At 47.1% G+C, this 22,241-nt stretch overlaps 1 protein-coding gene and 1 pseudogene across 8 annotated transcripts in view; one reads left to right on the top strand and one right to left on the bottom strand.

Annotated features, from left to right (window-relative positions):
* The window catches only part of ccdc136b (coiled-coil domain containing 136b), a 46,165-nt gene that overhangs the window by 14,482 nt on the left and 9,442 nt on the right, over window positions 1-22,241 (top strand). For 5 of the 8 annotated variants that reach the window (XR_003742538.1, XM_028954451.1, XM_028954449.1 and 2 more), the window contains 4 exons: window positions 1,156-1,473; window positions 2,329-2,403; window positions 3,028-3,333; window positions 20,916-21,033. Coding sequence is in view for 7 of the 8 variants with exons in the window: in XM_028954451.1 (XP_028810284.1) it covers window positions 1,156-1,473; window positions 2,329-2,403; window positions 3,028-3,333; window positions 20,916-21,033 (817 nt within the window). In the remaining variant the exon portion in view is untranslated. Of the gene's footprint in view, window positions 1-1,152; window positions 1,474-2,328; window positions 2,404-3,027; window positions 3,334-20,915; window positions 21,034-22,241 lie in introns of all 8 variants that reach the window. The other 3 variants (XM_028954452.1, XM_028954453.1, XM_028954455.1) reach the window with 1 other exon arrangement.
* Window positions 17,246-17,318, bottom strand: LOC114765464 (uncharacterized; annotated as a pseudogene).

The raw sequence follows: 22,241 nt of genomic DNA, 5'->3' as shown, positions 1-22,241 counted from the left end.
CCCCATACCCAGACAGCAGGTGTGAGCTGAGAGAGAAGAAATAAATGACCAAGGGGTTGGTTTGGAAACACAGCTGTGATTCACAAACAAGAACCTGTTAAAATCAACCCTGTCTCCTCAGACTCCTCTCTGCTGGCTTCTCAATTAAACATCGTAACACAGCGAGGAAACTAATTGAATCACCCCACCTCCACTTTTATAGTGTAGTAAATTATAGTATAGTATTTATATAATATAGTATATTATAGTATAGTATTAAAGGATCTTAGAACTTTAATGAGTTACTTCAGGCCTAATCCATTAATTGATTCATAAACCAGCCTAAACACTGCATCACCATTCTGTTCAGTTCTACAGGTGACAAGAAGCCTATGTGATGAACTGGACTGATATGGGTGGTTCCTTAAGTTTTTGTAAGATCTGATGCGGCTGAGTTGATGCTGTTTAGTATTTTTCTTAGTGGGTGCTGTGAGAAGACCATGGTAGAAGTCATCCCTATGGGAGTTCATCGATAATCTGTCTTCTCACATTTAAAATCCTGGAAAAGGGAACTTGATATTCTTCACATTTCTCATCCTTTGAATCTGAAAAATTGTCATTTTCTGGTACTGTATAGATTTGACCTAAAGACTACTTTAGATTACTACTTTAAGACACAAATCTGACACGGTGTAGTTATAGTATCATTATTAGGTGCATCTTAACCACATGCAGGTGGCCACATTCAACACTGTCGGGGGGTGGGTGGAGGAACACTGGTATTTTTTTACAGGATCACAGAATAGACATTGGATTGTTTCAGGCCAGACATGGTCAGAAGCTAAAAAGCACATTCTTACGTTCTAGACTAGACCACCAGTCTGTAATTCTAGAGAAATTAGTTTCTGTGGTTATTAAAGCCTAATGTCTGGTGAGAGTAAATAACTCACCTGTTTATGGAAATTCCCTGCCCTCTTTACATGAGTGATTGGCACAATCATGCCACATGAATCGCTGCTATGTCAGAACAATGGGACTCAAGCGACTGAGCCCAATCAGATCTGTTCATCATGGGATATGTATTGTGATGCTGCATAAATCAAAAGTATTCGTTTTACATATCAATTGAACTCTCTTTCAAAAGCTCCTCTTTCTATTTTTCTGCTGATTCCCCAGATGACATCTGTGATCTGAAAGCAGAAATGCCCAGAATGTTGGAGGAGCTGACTGCCAAAGAGAGAGAATCTCTGGAGGAGAATGATGACAAAGAGGAAAAAGTGGAGGACATGGGAAATGGAGAAAAAGGACAGGAAGAGGAGGCACAGGAAAAGGAAGTAAAAGAAGAAAAGGAGCAGGAAGAGAGGGAGGAGAGAGGAGTGACAGAGGAAGACGAGCTGGAGGAGCTTAGATCCCAGGTGCTGCAGCTCCTCCTGGAGCTGGAGGAGGCACGTGAAGTCTCACAACGTCATGAGGAGAGCTTTCACGAGCTGCAAGGTGTGTGTGGGCATGATATTCAGAACAATGTTGGACTGATACATATGTGACAACCATCATCACGTTCTTGGCAGTTTTAATGAGTTCATCTTTCAGTCCAAACAAATTACATGTAGGAGTATGTACCAACATAGCTCCAGAACAATTATAATAGAAATGGATATATATTTTTTATTAACAAAATTAAGTACCTTAATTCAGTTACAAATATATTTGACTGTCAGATTTCATCTTATACTGTATTGTTATTCAAAACGATTTGATCTAAAACAGAAACTACACTATAAATATATTTAAATACAAAAATATATCACAGACAAACTAAAATTAGAATTGATTAAAGAAGACAGAAAAACAAATAAGCAGTATGTGTTGTAGTTTAGAAGTAAGATATATAATGAGTATTTTTATATATCTGTTGGTATATCTTTTAATGCTTGTAGGCACAGTGGGAGGCAGGTATATATGTGTTAAATGTGTGTATGATGACAATAGTTTATATCTTGGAATGTGTGTTTAGGAGTATATGAGTTTTGGTGAAGTGATTGATGTATTTGTAGAATACGTGTGTTTGTGCGTGTGACAGCTGCAGCCCTTTAGACTCCGGTAGTAGACGGGAGTCCTGAATCTCAGACCGGCATAATGCCTGAACATTCCCAGCTGTCCCTTTCATGGATTTGAACATTTTCTGCTGAGTCACTAGACACACACACGCACACACACAAACACACTCACACCACATTGCTGGAGTCATTCAATGGACATGACTGGGACATGACTCAGATGTCAAGCCAACTTCATCTTTTACTGTCTCCAATTTGATTCCTTTTCTCACTACCTATGTCTAATATGCAGGACTTTTAGAGGATGAGCGACTAGCCAGTGCCCATCAGGCAGAGAGTTTCACCAAGCAGATACAGAGACTACAAGGTAACAGATATCTGCATGATCATGATACACTTCATGTCCTGTGTGAGGGGGGGACTATGAGAAAGGGTATTAGAAATGAAAGAGTGGAGTAAACAACACCCGCAAACCTAGACCTCTATTCCACATTGTCAATTTTCACACAACTCAAAGGAATTTCCAAATAGGCTGTTGGCTCCAAAAGTAGTTTTTTTGCTCATTTTCTCAGACCTATTGCATTGTGAGAAAAAGGGGTCTGCAATAATAACTTTATTGGGTTATTTTCACAAATGTTCATTGCAGCCTCATTATAATCACTCTAATACAGACAATTCTAAACAATACAGTCATTACAAATGGATATTAGTCAACCATATGAGGATAAACCCTGCACATCTGACATGATTTACTATACAATTTAAATACTTGTTTTAATCTTTGGGTGGAGGATTTTTTACACTAATTGCTCCTCAGCACCATCTATTCCATCTCAAGTTGGGACAGCTACTGTTGTCAACTAATCAACAAAATAAAATTGATGAAACACACATTTGCCACTGATGATGATACAATGTATGGCTGATTATTATTTATTTTATAATGCTTGAACTAATAAGACAAGTGCTTTTCCTTTGCTCTCCCGTTCAGCCCAGCTGCGATCAGTGCAGGAGGAGATGGACAGTCTGGAGGAGGAGAAGGAAAGTGAGATACAGGAGGCACAGGAGGAGCTCCGGGTGGCTCAGGAGGAGGTAATAGCTCTGCAGCAGGCTGCGGAGGAGGCAGCTGCAGAGCGGGAGAATGATATAGCAAGCCTGCAGGAGGAGCTGTGCCGGCTACGGGCAGAGCTGCTGCGGCTACGTGCTACAACTCAGGAATATGAGCTGGAAATCACCACCCTGCGGGCCGAGATTGCCATGAAGAACCAGAATCGGGATGATGGAGCCAACACAAACAGTGAGAGCACTGTCTGCCTTGTGTAAAATACAGCTAGGGATCTTCAAATGAAGGGCATAAGGCTACTCCTCTATCCTGTCTCTAATCATATTCCGAGTCACAAGTTGCTGGCCAAACTCCAGTCCAAATCATTAACTCAAGACCATAAAAAATGTATGTGTGTGTTTATTTTAGGGCTGAAATATTTCTTGAATCTAAGCCAGACCTGCAATTTCAAATATTTTTGCAACCCTAGACTTTAATGGAAGTGTCACTGCCAGAGTTCGGGGGCGCACAGGCAGGCATCGGTTCAGATCCGGTGACTGGGAAGGAGGTGAGCTCCATGGATGCTGGGGTAGTGGCTGGCTGGTGGGAGGCGTGGTGGAGGGAGGCGCCTGGTGAGTGGGAGCTTGTGCTGGCCTTTGACTGAGAGAAAAGGGGTGCCGAAGAGAGAAGGCAATCTTTGTGGTTAGTTTGGGCAAAAGGGTCGTAAATCGAGAGATCAGTGTGTCAGTAGAAGGCTAGCATCATTGAATTAAACTCAAAGAATAAGCCCCCAAGATGGCTGCCCGGCTTTTATTCAGTGTGTGTTAACCCCGTCCTCCATTGCTTCCGGGTTGCCGTCGTCTGTTGCTGTCACATGCCCGTTGTTGCCGACGGTCTGCTTGCTTCTTCATACGTTCTGCATTGTACTCGAGGGCCTGATGTACCTGGATCCAGATTCTTTGGAGCTGGCCGAGACAGTTGTTGACAGAAGGAAGGTAAGGTCCGTCTGTGCTAACTGAGGGGAACCAGGTGGGCTGTTGGCCGCTGGATACCTCGAAGGGGGATCGCCTCATGGAGGATGAACAGTGGTGGTTTCGGGCTAGCACCGTGAGGAAGAGCTAGCACCGCAGGTATGTCTCCACCTCCTGGTTGATCCACTCAGACTAAACCGACACCCCCAGTTGTCCCCAGAAGTGACGGCAGAACCTGCCAACAAACTGGGGGCTTTGGTCAGTCAAGAGGTCCTTAGGGAGTCCGAATGTCAGCTGTCTGTGCAGAGGAGAGTAATCCTGGGAGGACGATGAACTGGGCTGCTTTTGAGAATCCACAAGGACCATTATTGTGGTCATGCCCTGGGAGCACAGAAGTCTGGTGATGAAATCCATGGATACGTGAGAACAGGGGAGATGGAGTCGTGGTAGATGGAGGAGGCATTGGGGTCTTTGGCTGTCTGCTTTATGGGCTGTACAGGTGGGACAAGGTGCTATGTACGCCATGACGACAGCTGCAAGGTTGGGCCGCCAGAATGTGCTGCGTACAGTGGACAGAATGCATTGCCATCCCGGGTGAACGGCCAGGGGGGCATTATGCGCCCACTGAAGGACAAGTAGGCAGAGCGGTGGTGAGACATATGTGCTCTTAATTCCTTGGTATAATGATCACACGCGCTCGCTTAAGAAGACCGCCCGGAAATTAGAACGCAAATGGCGTCAAAGTAAATTAAACATATTCCGAATAGCGTGGAAGGAGAGCCTACTTAACTATAAGAAGGCTCTTAGCGCGGCTCGATCAACATATTGTAACGCGAACCTGGACCAGAACGAGAGAGGCGTGTAGGAGGAAACGAGAGACCTCAGTGCGGTGGGACGCAGGGAGGCAGGTAAGTTCCTCCACGTTAATCTGCGAACGGGGACGGCGCGAGCCGCAACACCACACTGATGTTGTCGTTCGCGTATTAAGACACAAGACAGGGCAGGACAGGGTGACAGGAAGGAGTTCGTGGATCAGGAGAACATAGAGGACAGGTACGGTCTTACTGGGAGCGGGTTTTCGGAGCCGAGTCGAATGGCGTGCGTCATTCAATGACTGAGCAATTGGCAGCTGCTCTCCAGCCTAATATATAGGAGTCACGTTACCTCGTTTCCGTGTTACTCCCGGTCACATGATGGGATCATGTGACAGTACCCCCCCCTCCAGGGCCGACCCCCGACGGCCCCGGAGCGGCGGCGGTACGCTGCCGGTACTCAGCCACCAGAGACGGGTCCAGGATGAAACGACTCGGGATCCAAGACCGTTCTTCTGGTCCATAGCCGGTCCAATGCACCAGGTACTGGACCCCCCGACCTCTGCGGCGCGAGGCAATGATGCGCTCCACAGTGTAGGCGGGTCCCCCGTCGACGATGCGTGGCGGTGGCGGATCCGGAGCAGGAGGATGAAGCGAGGATCGGACAAAGGGTTTGAGTTTACTGACATGGAAGACTGGATGGACACGGATGGCAGGAGGGAGTTGGAGACGGTATGTGAGGGGGTTGATCCGACTGAGGATCCGGAATGGTCCGATGTATCGAGGGGACAGCTTGTGTGACTCAGTCCTGAGACGTAGGTCTTTGGTGGACAGCCACACCCTCTGTCCCACTCGGAAGTGCAGTCGACGAGGGGCGGATGGTGCCGTTTTGAAGCGCCTCTGCCACAAACCGCTCCATGGCCAATTGGGGTCTTTGGCTGTCTGCTTTATGGGCTGTACAGGTGGGACAAGGTGCTATGTACGCCATGACGACAGCTGCAAGGTTGGGCCGCCAGAATGTGCTGCGTACAGTGGACAGAATGCATTGCCATCCCGGGTGAACGGCCAGGGGGGCATTATGCGCCCACTGAAGGACAAGTAGGCAGAGCGGTGGTGAGACATATGTGCTCTTAATTCCTTGGTATAATGATCACACGCGCTCGCTTAAGAAGACCGCCCGGAAATTAGAACGCAAATGGCGTCAAAGTAAATTAAACATATTCCGAATAGCGTGGAAGGAGAGCCTACTTAACTATAAGAAGGCTCTTAGCGCGGCTCGATCAACATATTGTAACGCGAACCTGGACCAGAACGAGAGAGGCGTGTAGGAGGAAACGAGAGACCTCAGTGCGGTGGGACGCAGGGAGGCAGGTAAGTTCCTCCACGTTAATCTGCGAACGGGGACGGCGCGAGCCGCAACACCACACTGATGTTGTCGTTCGCGTATTAAGACACAAGACAGGGCAGGACAGGGTTACAGGAAGGAGTTCGTGGATCAGGAGAACATAGAGGACAGGTACGGTCTTACTGGGAGCGGGTTTTCGGAGCCGAGTCGAATGGCGTGCGTCATTCAATGACTGAGCAATTGGCAGCTGCTCTCCAGCCTAATATATAGGAGTCACGTTACCTCGTTTCCGTGTTACTCCCGGTCACATGATGGGATCATGTGACAGTACCCCCCCCCTCCAGGGCCGACCCCCGACGGCCCCGGAGCGGCGGCGGTACGCTGCCGGTACTCAGCCACCAGAGACGGGTCCAGGATGAAACGACTCGGGATCCAAGACCGTTCTTCTGGTCCATAGCCGGTCCAATGCACCAGGTACTGGACCCCCCGACCTCTGCGGCGCGAGGCAATGATGCGCTCCACAGTGTAGGCGGGTCCCCCGTCGACGATGCGTGGCGGTGGCGGATCCGGAGCAGGAGGATGAAGCGAGGATCGGACAAAGGGTTTGAGTTTACTGACATGGAAGACTGGATGGACACGGATGGCAGGAGGGAGTTGGAGACGGTATGTGAGGGGGTTGATCCGACTGAGGATCCGGAATGGTCCGATGTATCGAGGGGACAGCTTGTGTGACTCAGTCCTGAGACGTAGGTCTTTGGTGGACAGCCACACCCTCTGTCCCACTCGGAAGTGCAGTCGACGAGGGTGCCGGCGATCGTGCTGGGTGGACATCCTTCGGGAGGCGATGAGGAGGGCCGACCGCGCCGATTTCCAGGCCTTTCGACAACCGCGGATCATCTGACGGGCCGAGGGGACCCCACCTGCAGGCACCTGGTGCGTGAAGATGGGGGGCTGATATCCATGGCAGATCTCAAAGGGACTATGGCCGGTGGCGGAGGAGATTTGCAGGTTGTGGGCCAGCTCTGCCCACAGGAGAAACCCGGGCCAAGTGCGTTGGTGTTCGGACGCGAAGCATCGCAGGTATCGTCCCAGCTGTTGGTTGGCCCTCTCCACCTGACCGTTGGTCTGGGGATGGTAGCCAGAGGAGAGGCTGCAGGTGGATCCGATAAGGCGACAAAACGCCTTCCACACAGCTGAGACGAATTGGGGTCCCCGATCAGAGACGATGTCTTGGGGGAACCCATGGAGGCGGACCACGTGTTGAAGCACGAGGTCAGCGGTTGTGGCAGAGGACGGTAGGCCGGGCAGGGCGACCAAGTGGACCGCTTTGGAGAAACGATCCACTATGGTCAGGATGGTGGTCATACCACTAGCTTCAGGGAGGCCGGTGATGAAGTCCAAGGCGAGGATTGAGCTGTTTGGTGGTTTTGATAGAGATTAGGTTTTGGTGATCGGTCCAGACCAGAAAGGGGGTGTCACTGCCTTGCAGCCAGTGCCGCCACTCCTCGAGGGCCCACCTGACTGCCAGCAGCTCACGGTCCCCCACCCCGTATCGCTGCTGTGCAGGGGTGAACTTCCGCGAGAAGAAGCAACACGGGTGCAATTTCCGGTCCGGACCGCGTTGAGAGAGGACGGCGCCAGCACCCACCTCTGACGCGTCCACTTCTACAACAAACGGAAGGGTAGGGTCTGGGTGTTGAAGAATGGGGGCGGTGGTGAAATGATGACACAAAGATTTAAATGCTTGAATGGCCTCCGGGGTTAGGCGAAGCGGACCTGGTGACGGTTTGGTGAGAGCAGTGAGGGGTGCTGCGACCGTACTGTAGCCACGGATGAAGCGACGATAGAAATTTGCAAACCCAAGAAACCGTTGCAGTTGCTTCAGCGTCGTGGGTAGGGGCCACGACGCCACTGCTTCTAGCTTCTTGGGCTCCATGGCCACACCCTGGGACGAGATGGTAAAACCCAGGAACGTGGTGGAGCGCTGGTGGAAGGCGCATTTTTCCAGCTTACAGTACAGTCGGTGGGCGAGCAATCTCTTTAGTACTGCCCTCACGTGTTGAATATGGGATTCTAGAGTGGGTGAATAAATGAGTACGTCGTCCAGGTAGGCGTACACCCACCGTCCCAGCATGTCCTGGAGAGTATCATTTATGAACTGCTGGAAGACGGCGGGTGCGTTGCATAGACCGAATGGAATTACTAGGGATTCAAAATGACCAGTGGGGGTGATGAAGGCGGTTTTCCACTCGTCGCCCTCCCGGATACGAATCAGATTGTAGGCAGACCGGAGATCCAGCTTCGTGAAATACTTGGCTCCCGAGAGGGCGTCCAGGGCGGTGTTGGTGAGGGGTAACGGTGTTCGATTTTTGATGGTGATTTTATTGAGCCCCCGATAGTCCACGCACGGTCGCAGACCACCATCCTTCTTGGTCACAAAGAAGAACCCTGCCGCGGCCGGGGAGGTCGAGGGGCGGATGGTGCCGTTTTGAAGCGCCTCTGCCACAAACCGCTCCATGGCCAATTGCTCTGCCTTGGAGAGGGAGTAGAGATGTCCTTTCGGAGGAGTGGTTCCTGGCAGCAGATCAATGGCCATGTCGCCTGGTCGATGGGGAGGCAGCTGGGCGGCTTTGGCTGAACTGAAGACGGTGGCTAGGTCATGGTAACAGGAGGGGATGTTGTCTAACACTGGAGGACTCGGTTCTGGGTTCGTGGAGACAGACGAGGAGGGTTGTGGCAGAAGGCAATGGTGATGGCAGTGCGCTCCCCACTCCAACACCATGCCCGACGACCAGGAGAGATGGGGTTCATGTAGGGACAACCAGGGGAACCCGAGGAGGAGTGGTGAGGTGATGATCTTGGTCACCAGAAATTGGATTTTCTCCACATGGGAGTCCAGCCGGAGTTGCAGAGGGACCGTACGGTGAATGATGGGTCCTGCGGAGATAGGATGACCATCCACGGAGGTGATTGTGAGGGGACTTGGGAGGAGTTCCAGGGGAATGTGATGTTGTCGGATGAAGGAGTGGTCTATGAAGTTTCCAGCCGCCCCGGAGTCCACAAAGGCTGTGGTGGAGATGCTTCGCTGATTACATTCCAGGTCGGCCGGGAGAGTGAGTCGGGAGGTCGGTGGCATCAGATGTGGAGGAAGGGGCCTAGATGGCCGTGCCGTGCTGATCTGCTGGGTGTCCCGTCTCCCCGGACGAATAGGGCAGGTCAGGCGGATGTGTGAGGGGGAAGCGCAGTATGCACACAAACCCTCCCGAAAACGCCGTTGCTTCTCTTCAGGCGTGAGGGTTGTCCGTCCCAGCTGCATGGGTTCCCCCCTATGGTCTGGAGGAGTGACGGTGGGCTGAAGTGGTGATAGAGGCGGTCGAGGGGTCTGATGCAGGGTCGGAGTGGGGGCCGCAGTTTTCGGGAGAGCCAGCAGATGGCGATCAATCCGCATTGCGAGTTGTATGAGGGCCTCATACGTTGCTGGCATCTCCCGACTGACCATCTCACCCCGAATTCGTGGGGCCAGTCCCTCATAGTACATCATCCGGAGGGCGTGGTCGCCCAGCGGAGTCTTTGCAGCCAGGGTCCGGAATCTGGCGGTAAACTGGCTGACCGATGAGGTACACTGGCGCAGATGGTAAAGCTGTGACGCGACGTCTTCCACACCGTCCGGATGACAGAAGGTGATTTTTAATTCCTCCACGAATTCGGCATACGAGAGGGACGCAGAACTTGGGGAACTAATTCGCGCAGCCGCCCACTCTGCGGCGGAACCACCGAGCCGGGTTAGGAGTAAGGCGATTCGGGACCGGGCACTGGGGTAGCGGCTAGGCTGTAACTCGAAAATCAACGAGAGAGCGGTGAGGAGCACCTCGCCGCTCCCCTCGGTCCCGTTCCAGCGCTCCGGGAGCGGCAAACTGGGTTCGGGAACCGCGGGGGGGGCGAGGGCTCTGCGCCACGCTCGCCGCTTCATGGTCTCGGTGCGCGGCGGTCACTTCCTGAACGCGCTGCCGCAGTAAGCGAACCTCCTGCGACAGACTTCCAAAAAGATTCTCCTGCCGCGCTATCCGATCGCACAAAGCAGCGAGTTGTGAAGCGCGTAATTCTGGCTCAGTCATTCTGTAACGCGAACCTGGACCAGAACGAGAGAGGCGTGTAGGAGGAAACGAGAGACCTCAGTGCGGTGGGACGCAGGGAGGCAGGTAAGTTCCTCCACGTTAATCTGCGAACGGGGACGGCGCGAGCCGCAACACCACACTGATGTTGTCGTTCGCGTATTAAGACACAAGACAGGGCAGGACAGGGTGACAGGAAGGAGTTCGTGGATCAGGAGAACATAGAGGACAGGTACGGTCTTACTGGGAGCGGGTTTTCGGAGCCGAGTCGAATGGCGTGCGTCATTCAATGACTGAGCAATTGGCAGCTGCTCTCCAGCCTAATATATAGGAGTCACGTTACCTCGTTTCCGTGTTACTCCCGGTCACATGATGGGATCATGTGACACATATCTGTCCTCGTTAATAGACAAAAACAAAAATAATCCCGGATTCCTGTTTAAAACTATAGCCAAACTAACCAGGAATAAGACAGAAACGGATGCGACCACTCAATATAATCATAGTAGCGATGATTTTATGAATTTCTTTAATACGAAAATTGTCGCAAATAGAGAGAAGATTAAAAGCACAACAAATAGCTCCGCCGATATTTCCATGGAAAATAATCTTCTAATTGACCACCGATTAGAACGATTCAACCCTATTAAAGAGCATGAATTAATCAAATTAATCTCATCATCAAATCAATGTACTTGCGCTTTGGATCCGATTCCAACAAGACTCCTTAAGCAAATAGCACCCAATGTTATAAATTCTATCCTCAAAATTGTTAACTCGTCGCTTAGCACCGGCCACGTACCGAGTTCGTTCAAGGTAGCAGTCATTAGACCCCTGATTAAAAAGCCGGATCTTGATCGCAGTCAGCTTTCAAATTATAGACCGATATCCAACCTTCCGTTCATATCAAAAATCTTAGAAAAAGTTGTAGCCCAGCAGCTGAGCACATACCTAGACTGTAACAATATCCACGAAGTATATCAATCAGGATTTAGACCTCATCATAGCACTGAGACAGCGCTGGTTAAAGTGGTTAATGACCTGCTGTTGGCCTCTGATCAGGGGCGCATCTCGCTGCTTGTCCTGCTTGATCTGAGTGCAGCGTTTGACACTATTGATCACGCTATTCTCCTTGCCAGGTTAGAGAATGTTATCGGGATTAAGGGAACAGCCCTTGAATGGTTCAGATCATATTTGACCAACCGATATCAGTTTGTGGACATCAATGGTGTTTCGTCTTCACACAGTAAAGTAGAATTTGGTGTTCCACAAGGTTCTGTCCTAGGTCCGTTACTTTTTTCTCTATACATGTTACCTTTAGGCGACGTCATCCGCAAACACGGTATTAGCTTTCATTGCTACGCTGACGACACACAGCTGTATCTGTCAGCAATGCCAGACCAGAGGCAGCAGCTGAACAAAATAGAGAATTGTCTGAAGGACATTAGACAGTGGATGCTCACCAACTTTCTCCTGTTAAACCCTAACAAGACAGAAGCGCTTGTAATCGGGCCTCAAGCAGCCAGGCATAAACTGGCTGACTACACAATAACCCTGGATAGCCTTTCTATCTCACCGAGTATTGAAGTGAAGGATCTAGGTGTCATCATTGATGCAGGTCTTTCATTCAGTTCGCACATAGATAATGTCACTAGAATAGCATTCTTTCACCTTAGAAATATTGCGAAAATAAGAAATATCATTTCAATGCATGATGCAGAAAAGTTGGTCCATGCATTTATTACATCAAGGTTAGATTACTGCAATGCATTATTGTCTGGATGCTCTAGTAGGTGCATGAGTAAACTCCAGCTAGTACAGAATGCTGCAGCCAGAATTCTAACCAGAACCAGGAAATTTGACCACATCACCCCAGTCTTACAATCACTGCACTGGTTACCCATCAAATTTAGGATTGACTACAAAATCCTACTTTTAACCTATAAAGCTCTAAATGGTCTCGCCCCACAGTACCTGAGTGAACTTTTGGTTCCTTACGAACCGCCACGCCCCCTTCGATCAATGGGTGCGGGGTCACTACTGATACCAAAGGTGCAAAAGGTCACAGCTGGGAGCAGATCCTTCTCCTATAGAGCACCGCAGTTGTGGAACAGCTTGCCTGTCAGTGTCCGGGATTCAGACACAGTCTCAGGGTTTAAATCCAATCTCAAAACCTATCTGTTTTCTCTGGCTTTTTGCTAAAGTCCTAGACCCTCATTTCACTTGATTTTGACACAGTGTCAATTATAAAGTCCAGTTTATCACAGAGTCCCCCTGTTAGACACAGACAAAGTTAAATTCACCAGTTAGGCTGTCCTAGTAAGGGTACCGGGCCACTGTAGCACCAATATACCACATATTTCAGTATCGGTCGTACAGTCCAACCGTCTGCCGCTGCTTCTGTTTGTTTTTCTCCGAGACACGGAATCAGGCGCCCAGACTACTGGCAGACCCCAGTGATCAGACCAGCAAATAAATCCTGGTTCCTGACAACTGCTTTACAAGGACAAAACATGAAACAAACCAGAGGGTCACCACAGCCACCACCACCATTACAACTACAGCTCCAGGGATCTTCAAATGGACCAGTAACATCGTTACAGACACCTTATCTAGACCATGACACTTAATACATCCTGGACTTCTCCAACCCTACAACCGTAGGACTTATTATTATATCATATCCAACCCTGCACTGACGCCGTTTGCAGGCTCACTCTACCCTGGAAGGGGGTCCCTCTCTGTATCACTCCTTCCCAAGGTTTCTTCCTTTCTTTTTTTCTCTCTCCTAGAGTTTTTTTTGTGTGGAGTTTTTCCTTGTGTGCAGAAGGGTCAAGTGTGGGGGGTGTCAACTGTAGGGCCTGTCAAAGCCCATTGAGACATACTGTATGTGATTTTGGGCTATATAAGAAATAAATGTTGTTGTTGTTGTTGTCTCTGCATATGTACAACCTTGTCCATGTTGTAACGCAGAGACAGGGCATCAACCTTGGTACTTCAGTGTAAGGAAGGCATGTTGAGCTTGTGGGTTCCAGTGGGGGGACAGTTTGCCTTTGAGCAGAGTCTGCATTGATTGTGCGATGTGGCTGTAGTTGCGGTATAATCTGCGGTAGAAGTTTGCAAACCTTAGGAATTGCTGTATGTGACCGTGGTGGCCGTGGGCCAGTCAGTGACTGCTTGGGTCTTTGTAGGGTTCATGGCGACAGCATGTGGGGAGATGTAGAATCCCAGAAACAACACTGGTGTGGAACATTCTCATCTCCAGTTTAATGTAGAGGCGGTTCTGTAATAGGCATTGGAGGACTGTACTTACATGGGTAATGTGTGTGATGAGTATGTTGTTGAGGTAAACAAACACATAGTGATCCAGCATGTCCCGGAGAATGTAGTGCCCGAACAGGGTTATACGTGGGTGTGGTTTGTACAGGGGCATGGTCCGTGGTTTGGGGCGTGGGCTTTGGTTTGGACGGGTTTAACAGTATTTGGTTTGGAACATGGGTATGGTTGGATTGGCTTGAAACGAGGCAGTCATGATCTGTTGAGCCGCATCGACGTCTATAAGATTCATGGCCACCCCAGTGCTTGCCCCTGATTTTGGCCAGGACATGGATTTGTCCAGCGAATGGTCACGGGAAGCAGGCAACAGGTGGTGGAGCGGGGGGGGAGGGGGTTAAGTGCTGTGCTCACCAGGGGGCTCGTGACCCCCTGAGCTGTGGTCGCAGTTGGCAATTCGGGCACCCGAGGATGCCACAGTAAAAGCACAACCCCAGTTCTTCATGCCGTTAGTGCTCCTGAGATGTTAGTGGGGTCATGCTTGGCTCACCTGCATGTGTTCTTCCGTAGCTACTGGTCGGTGGCCTCATTGGTGTACCGTGTTAGGGCGAGGGGGAGGTGTGTGTGCATTGTTCTTGGCTGCGTTTTGTGAGACGCTGTTCAATGAAGGTCGCCAGCGCTATGATACTGTCCAATCCCCTATCCCGGTTAACCATTTCATCCTTCAACACCTCCCAGAGGACTTGGTAAAAGGCAACTGGGAGAGCAGCATTGGTCCACTTGCTGTTGTTCGCCAGGGTACGGAATTCAAAGGCGTAGTCAGCTATGCTCCAATTCCCCTGACGCAACATCATGACATGCAGTGGCGCTGCCCGTCGCCCGGCCTCCCCATGAAAAAAAACAGTCTAAAGGTGGTACAGGAAGGCGGTGACAGACTGACAAACAGGGTCACGTCTTTCCACAAGGGGAGGACCCATTCTAAAGTGTGCCCGGTTAGACGGGTGATGACGTAGGCCACAGCCACTCATCTTGGAAGTGGGAGGCTTTGAGGCAGAGCCGTAGGCATTGTGTGATGAAGCCGTGAGAACCAGAGGCAGTCTGGTGCTGAACCAATGATGTGTTCAGCTGACCAAACTTTTCCTGCGCCAGATGATGGCCCATTCTTACTGGCACTGCCAGAGTTCGGGGGCGAACAGACAAACATTGCGGGTTTGGATCCAGTGACTGGGAAGGAGGTGAGCTCAGTGCTGGGGTAATGGCTGGCTGGCGGTAGGCATGTGTGTTCAGTGTGTTGACCCCTGTCCTTCTTCATTTCCAGGTCGCCGTCGTCTGTTGTTGTCTGTTGCTGGGCGTGACATTCAGGATTGTTTAAGAAAAAACCTTCCCAACAACAACATCAACAACAACAACATCAACAACATCTTATATAGCCCAAAATCACATACAGTATGTCTCAATGGGCTTTGACAGGCCCTACAGTTGACACCCCCCACACTTGACCCTTCTGCACACAAGGAAAAACTCCACACAAAAAAAACTCTAGGAGAGAGAAAAAAAGAAAGGAAGAAACCTTGGGAAGGAGTGATACAGAGAGGGACCCCCTTCCAGGGTAGAGTGAGCCTGCAAATGGTGTCAGTGCAGGGCTGGTGATGATTTGTACAATATAATGATAAGTCCTACAGATGTAGGGTTGGAGAAGTCCAGAATGTAGTCCAGTGTCATAGTCTAGATTACGTGTCCATAATGATGCTACTGCTCCACTTGAAGATCCCTGAAGCTGTAGTTGTAACGGTGGTGGTGGCCTCTGGTTCGTTTCAAGCTATGTCCTTGTTTAGCAGTTGTCAGGAACCAGGATTTATTTGCTGGTCTCTTCACTGGAGTCTGCCAGTAGTCTGGGCGCTTGATTCCGTGTCTCGGAGAAAACAAACAGAAGCAGCGGCAGATGGTGGCACTGTATGACCGATACTGAAATATGTGGTTATAGTGGTATATTGGTGCTACAGTGGCCCCGTACCCTAACTAGGAAAGCCTAACTAGGGTGAATTTAACTTTGTCTGTGTCTGTGTCTAACAGGGGGACTCTGTGATAAACTGGACTTTATAATTGACACTGTGTCAAAGTGAAGTGATTCCCAGACATGCTTGATTCCCAGACATGCTGGGTTGGCTGGAGTTGGCTGAGTGAGCAAGAGACTGTTCAGAAATAGTCTGTACCATGAATCAGTCCAGGGGGCATGTACAGGGCTGATAGCATTCAGGCGCCATGTCAGGTTTCCAGCGTACCAACGTGACTGCTAAATAAGTGAATATCGGATTCTCCCAGTGATTTGACATTAGATCTGAAAGCCGCAGCTCAGAGTGCAACCCCAGCCTCATCCCTTCGCCTCCTTCCCCGCTGTTCCCCACGGAACCAGAGCTCCATCCCCGCCGTGCTGCGGCACATCCACTGCTCCACTCCTGTTCCCACTCAGCACCCCACTGCCTCCCTCTCACCGGCCACGCACCTCTGGTCATCCTCCCCAGCTCTTTCAGTGTCTTTTCTCTGTACAACGACTTGTCCCCCCGTTGACATTATGTGTAATTTAAGTCACTATATAGCCTACAGGTTCCTTCGTTCTTGTGTCGCTTGTGACACTTTGTGTTCCTGTTTTGGGTTTCTTTCATTAAACATTATAAAAGTCTTGTAACTGTGCCTCGTGCATTCACTCTGGCATAACAGAATGAGTGACCTATGAAAGAGGTGAAGCTGACAATAACTCACCAAGAAAGAAAAAGGGTGATGGCTACCACCTCATCAGTAAATTACACTGTCAGGTTGACGGGTCCAACCTCTCCAATGTTTAAACATCACTGCACCCAGTCAACAACAACAAAAACATTTATTTCTTATATAGCCGAAAATCACATACAGTATGTCTCAATGGGCTTTGACAAGCCCTACAGTTGACACCCCACACACTTGACCCTTCTGCACACAAGTAAAAGAAAAAGAAAGGAAGAAACCTTGGGAAGGAGTGATACGGAGAGGGACCCCCTTCCAGGGTAGACTAAGCCTGCAAATGGTGTCAGTGCAGGGCTGGTGATGATTTGTACAAAATAATAATAAGTCCTACAGTTGTAGGGTTTGAGAAGTCCAGGATGTAGTCCAGCGCCATGGTCTAGATTACGTGTCCATAATGATGCTACTGGTCCACTTGAAGATCCCTGAAGCTGTAGTTGTAATGGCGGTGGTGGCTGTGGTGAATGTTGGAAACTGGAGGACAACAAGGAATCAAGTCTGGAAGAAGAAGAGTTAGAAGTCAGGATGACTTCAGGCTATGCTGTAAGTGATGTGAAAGTGAAGTAATTGTCATTGTGAAACACTGCAGCACAGCACACGGTGCACACAACAAAATGTGTCCTCTGCATTTAACCCATCACCCTTGGTGAACAGTGGGCAGCAGACAGGCGCTCGGGGAGCAGTGTGTGGTGATGGTGTTTTGCTCAGTGGCACCTCAGTCTGATTACAGGGACACTTCCTTAACTGCTAGGCAGGCTTAACTTTAAAAGGCATGTTTAGTCATGTATAATGAGATGACGTTGTGCGATTGCATCCTTCGTCCTCGTCATCTCGTCACCTCTTTGTCCTCCTCTCTGTTCACCTGCCTCATGCAGGTCCTTTCGGAGGGGCCATTCTAATCTTCTCTGTATCTATCCAAATTTAGTATATGTGCAGCTGTAGCAAGCACAAAAGCTGGGAGCTATTCCTGACTTAGCTATCCCTGTTGGGCCTGCAAACCAACATATGAAAATAAAGTTTGTGGACTGCCAAAGTCCACGCCCTCCTGCCTGGAGAGGATTTATGTTATTTTCCCCTCTCGTTTAATATTCTTGTGTGGATGTTTTCCGTTCAAAGAAAATGCTTGGCACTTGGGTCCATTTGCAGGAAGAGAGGGAATGAGTTCATACAACACAGCCAGAGAAGTACTAATACTTCTCAACTAATAATTTTTCTGTAATTAATGTGTAGTGTGGTAGAATCTCCAGGTTTAGTTAATGTGTTGTGAAAATTAAAAGCTTCCTCACAGCACACAAGTTCTACCAGACAAATGGACTCTACTTCCCCTATACACACATATAATAAATGACAATTCAATAGTCGCTGGATCTTGGTCAAGACATTGGATTTCCTTTACCAGTCACAAGTTAGGGCAACATATAGGGGTGACTGTACTGTTGGGTGAAACAGCCATCTTACTCATTTCTCCAATATCTTCTCCAAGGAACAAGCAGTTTGTTGTAGTCGGCCCAACTGATTCAAGAAAAGGTAAAATTGAAACATCGTCTCTCCTTAAATCAATTAGTCTGGTAATAATAAATGTTACTCAAAAAAATATGGCCTACAGGCTAGTAAAACAGTAATGCTACTGAGTAGTATATAAGTATAGATAGCATTTTAGCTCAGGTAATTAAGCTAACATGAATTAGATAACTAATGTATAACCAAACATACTATTTCTTCCATAGATTCATAAACAGCATAATACTGTTCTCATGAATAAATCCTGTCATATTATTGCTGTCAATAATTTAGGTTAAACTGTAGCTAGTTCTTGGGGAAGAAAGTGCAGGTGAACTGGTGAACTGCAGTTTTCCCTGCTCTTGACTGAGATTCTCAAGGCAAGGAAGACTTCAGCCAATGATATTCTGGGTGGTGAAAATGACAAACCACAAATAAGTATTTGTGTCATGGACTGACCCTAGAGGGGGCACTGCGGCTCCACGATTCGGGCCAGAGCTTTGTTGTGTTTTGTTCATTGTTATCCTGATTGTGTGCAATTGTTGAGAGTGTTTAAATGTCACCTCTTGTATTGCTTCCCTGTCAGTTTGTAACAGAGCTACAGTCTGTTACCTGGTACTAAAGATGTCAACTAGCTGGGTGTTGGTAGTAATATTATTGATCAAAAAGGTTTTGCTAAAATCCACCAGTGAAAACACTGTAGGGAGGGTTTCCCTACAGTAATGGGGAAGGGGCAGAGCTAGAAACTTAGTTGAAGAGGGGAGTATTGGTAATTTTGTTAAAATGATTTATTAAGTTAAGTGAAATATTGTATTTTTAAAATGTATATGAAATGTTTAAAAGGTGAAAGTATTATGTAAATGTTATGAACTGGTTGTCTAAAGATGATTGATAGTTTGTTAGACAAATTATTTGGCCCAGGTTTAATAAAGACTGGCCTGTGGAAGCAATTGGAGGGGATACAGAGAATTAAGATGAGATGGAGAAGAGATTTATTGGGTTTTTTTAGAGGTGGATTTACGCTTCATTATTTATATTTTTAAAATATATAATGTTTAAGTTTTTTAAAATCTAATTTAATAAATGGATTCTGCCTCCTATTGCCATCCACTTCATATCATCTTCCCTGCCACTATTTTCACTCAGTTATCCTGCTCGGGAAGATCTTCAGGTCCTTAATCTGTAAATCCTGTTCAGATTCGTGTTCCTGTTATATGAAGCTGTGCTTATGTGTCCATCCCCGCACCATGCCGCCATGACAAGTTGCTTATCCAAATCAGACATTTATACAGGATGCTCAGTTTAGTAAAACTAAACAACAATCCCACTGCGTAGTCTATTAATTGACAATAGCCTCTCAGCATGAAAAAAATCCCTTGCCACCCTTGTATATAGGACACATAGCTCCATGCATAATAGAACCTTTATTAAAATAACTATAAATAAAGGCTTCTTGTGACTTGCTGTCTTAATACAAGTTGTACACCCTCTGGTAACCGTCTAGGTAACCGCAAGCTTCATATGTCATTAGAGTGTCTCTGCTTGGACCAAGATTTGAGCCATCTGCTGTAAGAGCATGTTCCCATGTCCTTATTTTTTTATTGAATTGGAGAACTTCCCATGCCTTATCTCTGTAGTGCTGTTAGCACATTTGATACCATTGTATGACCACCACAACCAAGACCCATATTTAAAGGAAAGTATACATTTAATTGCTGTGCATAAATATTTAGTAAATATTTAGCCAGACTAAAGAGGAAATTGAAGGGTTTCACTAAATTATTACGCACTAGATTACAGTCATATGAACAAGTATTTTTTAATCATTGGCTGAGCTTTCAAAGTAGCAACATCCTTTTAACATTATGTTTTTTGGATAAATAGAAAATATGCAATATGCATCATAACAAAATTAAACAGGTGCAAATATAAAAGCCTCTGGATGCCTTTCATTAGTGTCTGGATTCTGGATAGAGGTATTTTTATCATTCTTCCATACAAAATCTCTCCAGTTACGTTAAATTCAATGGCTAGCATGGATCCCCTAGATTTTTGGTCATATTTGGTCATAAGGACTGAGGTGGCCATTCTAGAACATCCCCCACTGCATGAATACCTTTATAGGTTTTGAACTGTGTTTTGGGTTGTTTTCTTGTTGGAATATTGAACCCTTGCATAACTTTGTGACTGATGCATGAACATTATTCATTTGCATGAACATTCATTTGGCCCTTCACTGTCCCTGAACTATGCACAGACCCATAGCATGATGGAACCGGCACCAAATGTGACAATAGTTAGCGGTGATCTTCTTTCACCATATGAAGTGCTTTTTGTTATGACTAAATTTTTGTCTCATCAGTTCAAAGCACTTTGTCCCCAAAAAATCTTAACAAGCTTTTGCATACAACAAACGACTCTGTGACATGAGAGCAGAAATTGCTTATTTCTCATCACCCTGTGAGATGATCTTTGTGCTGAATTGAAGAACAATTTACAGATACACCATTTGCAGCAAGATGTTCTTGCAGGTCTTTGGAGGTGATTTGTGGGTTGTCTACCCACATGTAGGGTAGTCTACATTTGGGTTGTCTGTCATTCCTGTATTTTACTTGTTTTAGCCATTGTGAGCTGGTTTTAGATGCTAAACTGTGTGATAACACAGCAACTACTGACTCATGTCTGCTCGTGTCAGATATTTACTAGTTGCTTTTGTACAAATCAACTTGTAATGGTATACATTGCTTTTTTATGTTTAGTGTCCTTTTAAGCCACAACTAAACACAGGGTGGATTTCCGTAATGTTGGACACCACCATAATATGGGATCAATTGCACAACCATAGTCATCACCCAATATATCCTTTAAAAGTACATTTCACAATATTTTCATGAGGAAAGTGTCAAATGTATAATATGTATTAAAACTAGTCTAATCTCCATAAATGTGTGTTTATGAGGCAGATGGACAGGTGTGGGTTAGATGTTTGTAAATATCTCTCCCAGCTCACCAACAGCCCAATAACCAAGACTCTGTGATTGGTCAGGTGAGGTGGGCCAGCTAAAAGAAGAATGTCAAATGCTGATGGATGAATGCCAGAGCCTGAGGGACAACAACACAAAGCTGTCTGAAAAGCTACAGCTGCTGCAGCAACAGCGACTCGGGTGAGTGTCTGCACCAACACATTAAAGACCCAATGTCCTGAATGTTTAACTTTAAATATTTATACTGAAATTTTGCAATAACTATGCCTAATGTTATATACAGTTCTGCAATATTTTGTCTGTAGGACTGAAAAAGGATTATTTGAGAAGAGAACAATGAAACCAGACCTTAAAATAACACACCCCTGACCCCTGTGACTGCACACTCTCTCTCTTTAATCAATCACTCATCATTCTCCTGTTCAATGTGTTATTATAACCTGGTCATGATCCCATACTTTTAAGTGTCCTCCATCTATTTTTCCCTGCCTTTTTCCCTCTCTCTGGGAGGTCCAGCTCCAAGTGAAGTTAAGGTCAGAGAAGGGATTTGGGATTGCGTTCAACAGTCTTTACACAACGTGTCCTTCACACAATGCAGTACATTTCCGTGGAGTAGTTTGAAGCCTTCTATGGACTGATTTCCTTTCCAACAGTGTTTGGTGTGTGATTGATCAATCTGCAACTTCATGTTGCACTTTTATTGTCCATTGAATGCACCAAGGATGTAGCAATACACACACTGTTAGATGGTCAGAAAGTGATTGCAGGCTAATACTGCATCTATGATCACAAGACCGTGACAGTCCAGCTTTGAACCTGTCTCACAGTTTGAGTATGTGAACCCTTTAGAGTATCATGGTTTTCTTCATTTATTTGTCATAAAATGCAATCAGTTCTTTATTTAAGTCACATGTCCCAAACTGAAGGCCAGCAGGCCAGATGTCATTTAGATCCTTAAAAATGTTTGATTGTTGTATAATAAACAATTCAAAAGGGTGCATTGACAACAAGCTAAATTTTCCATAATGCATACTGATAATGTTACCTGTGAAAACATAGCCACTAGACTGCAGGGTTTCCACATTAATACCATTTTCCGAACAAGCCCAGAGAAATATAAACAATGATCCAGGAAGAGAAAATCTGATGCAGATGGAAGGCTGTTTCAAGAACAATGAGAAGTATGCGTGTGTGTGTGTGTGTGTGTGTGCGTGCATGTGTGTGTGTGTGTGTATATATATTGTTGAAGTTGAATGTTAACTGTTAATGTTTATTCTGTCTATACAGTTACATCTGGCCATTTGAGGGCAATCATTATGCTGATGTGGCCCTTGGTGAAAATGAGTTTGACACCTTGATCTAAGTCAAGGGTATTGACAAATATAATT

This window comes from Denticeps clupeoides, chromosome 15 (assembly GCF_900700375.1).
Source record: "Denticeps clupeoides chromosome 15, fDenClu1.1, whole genome shotgun sequence".
Taxonomy (NCBI): Eukaryota; Metazoa; Chordata; class Actinopteri; order Clupeiformes; family Denticipitidae; genus Denticeps; species Denticeps clupeoides.
Note: the sequence above shows the minus strand (reverse complement) of the source record. Positions and strands in the feature narration are given on the sequence as shown.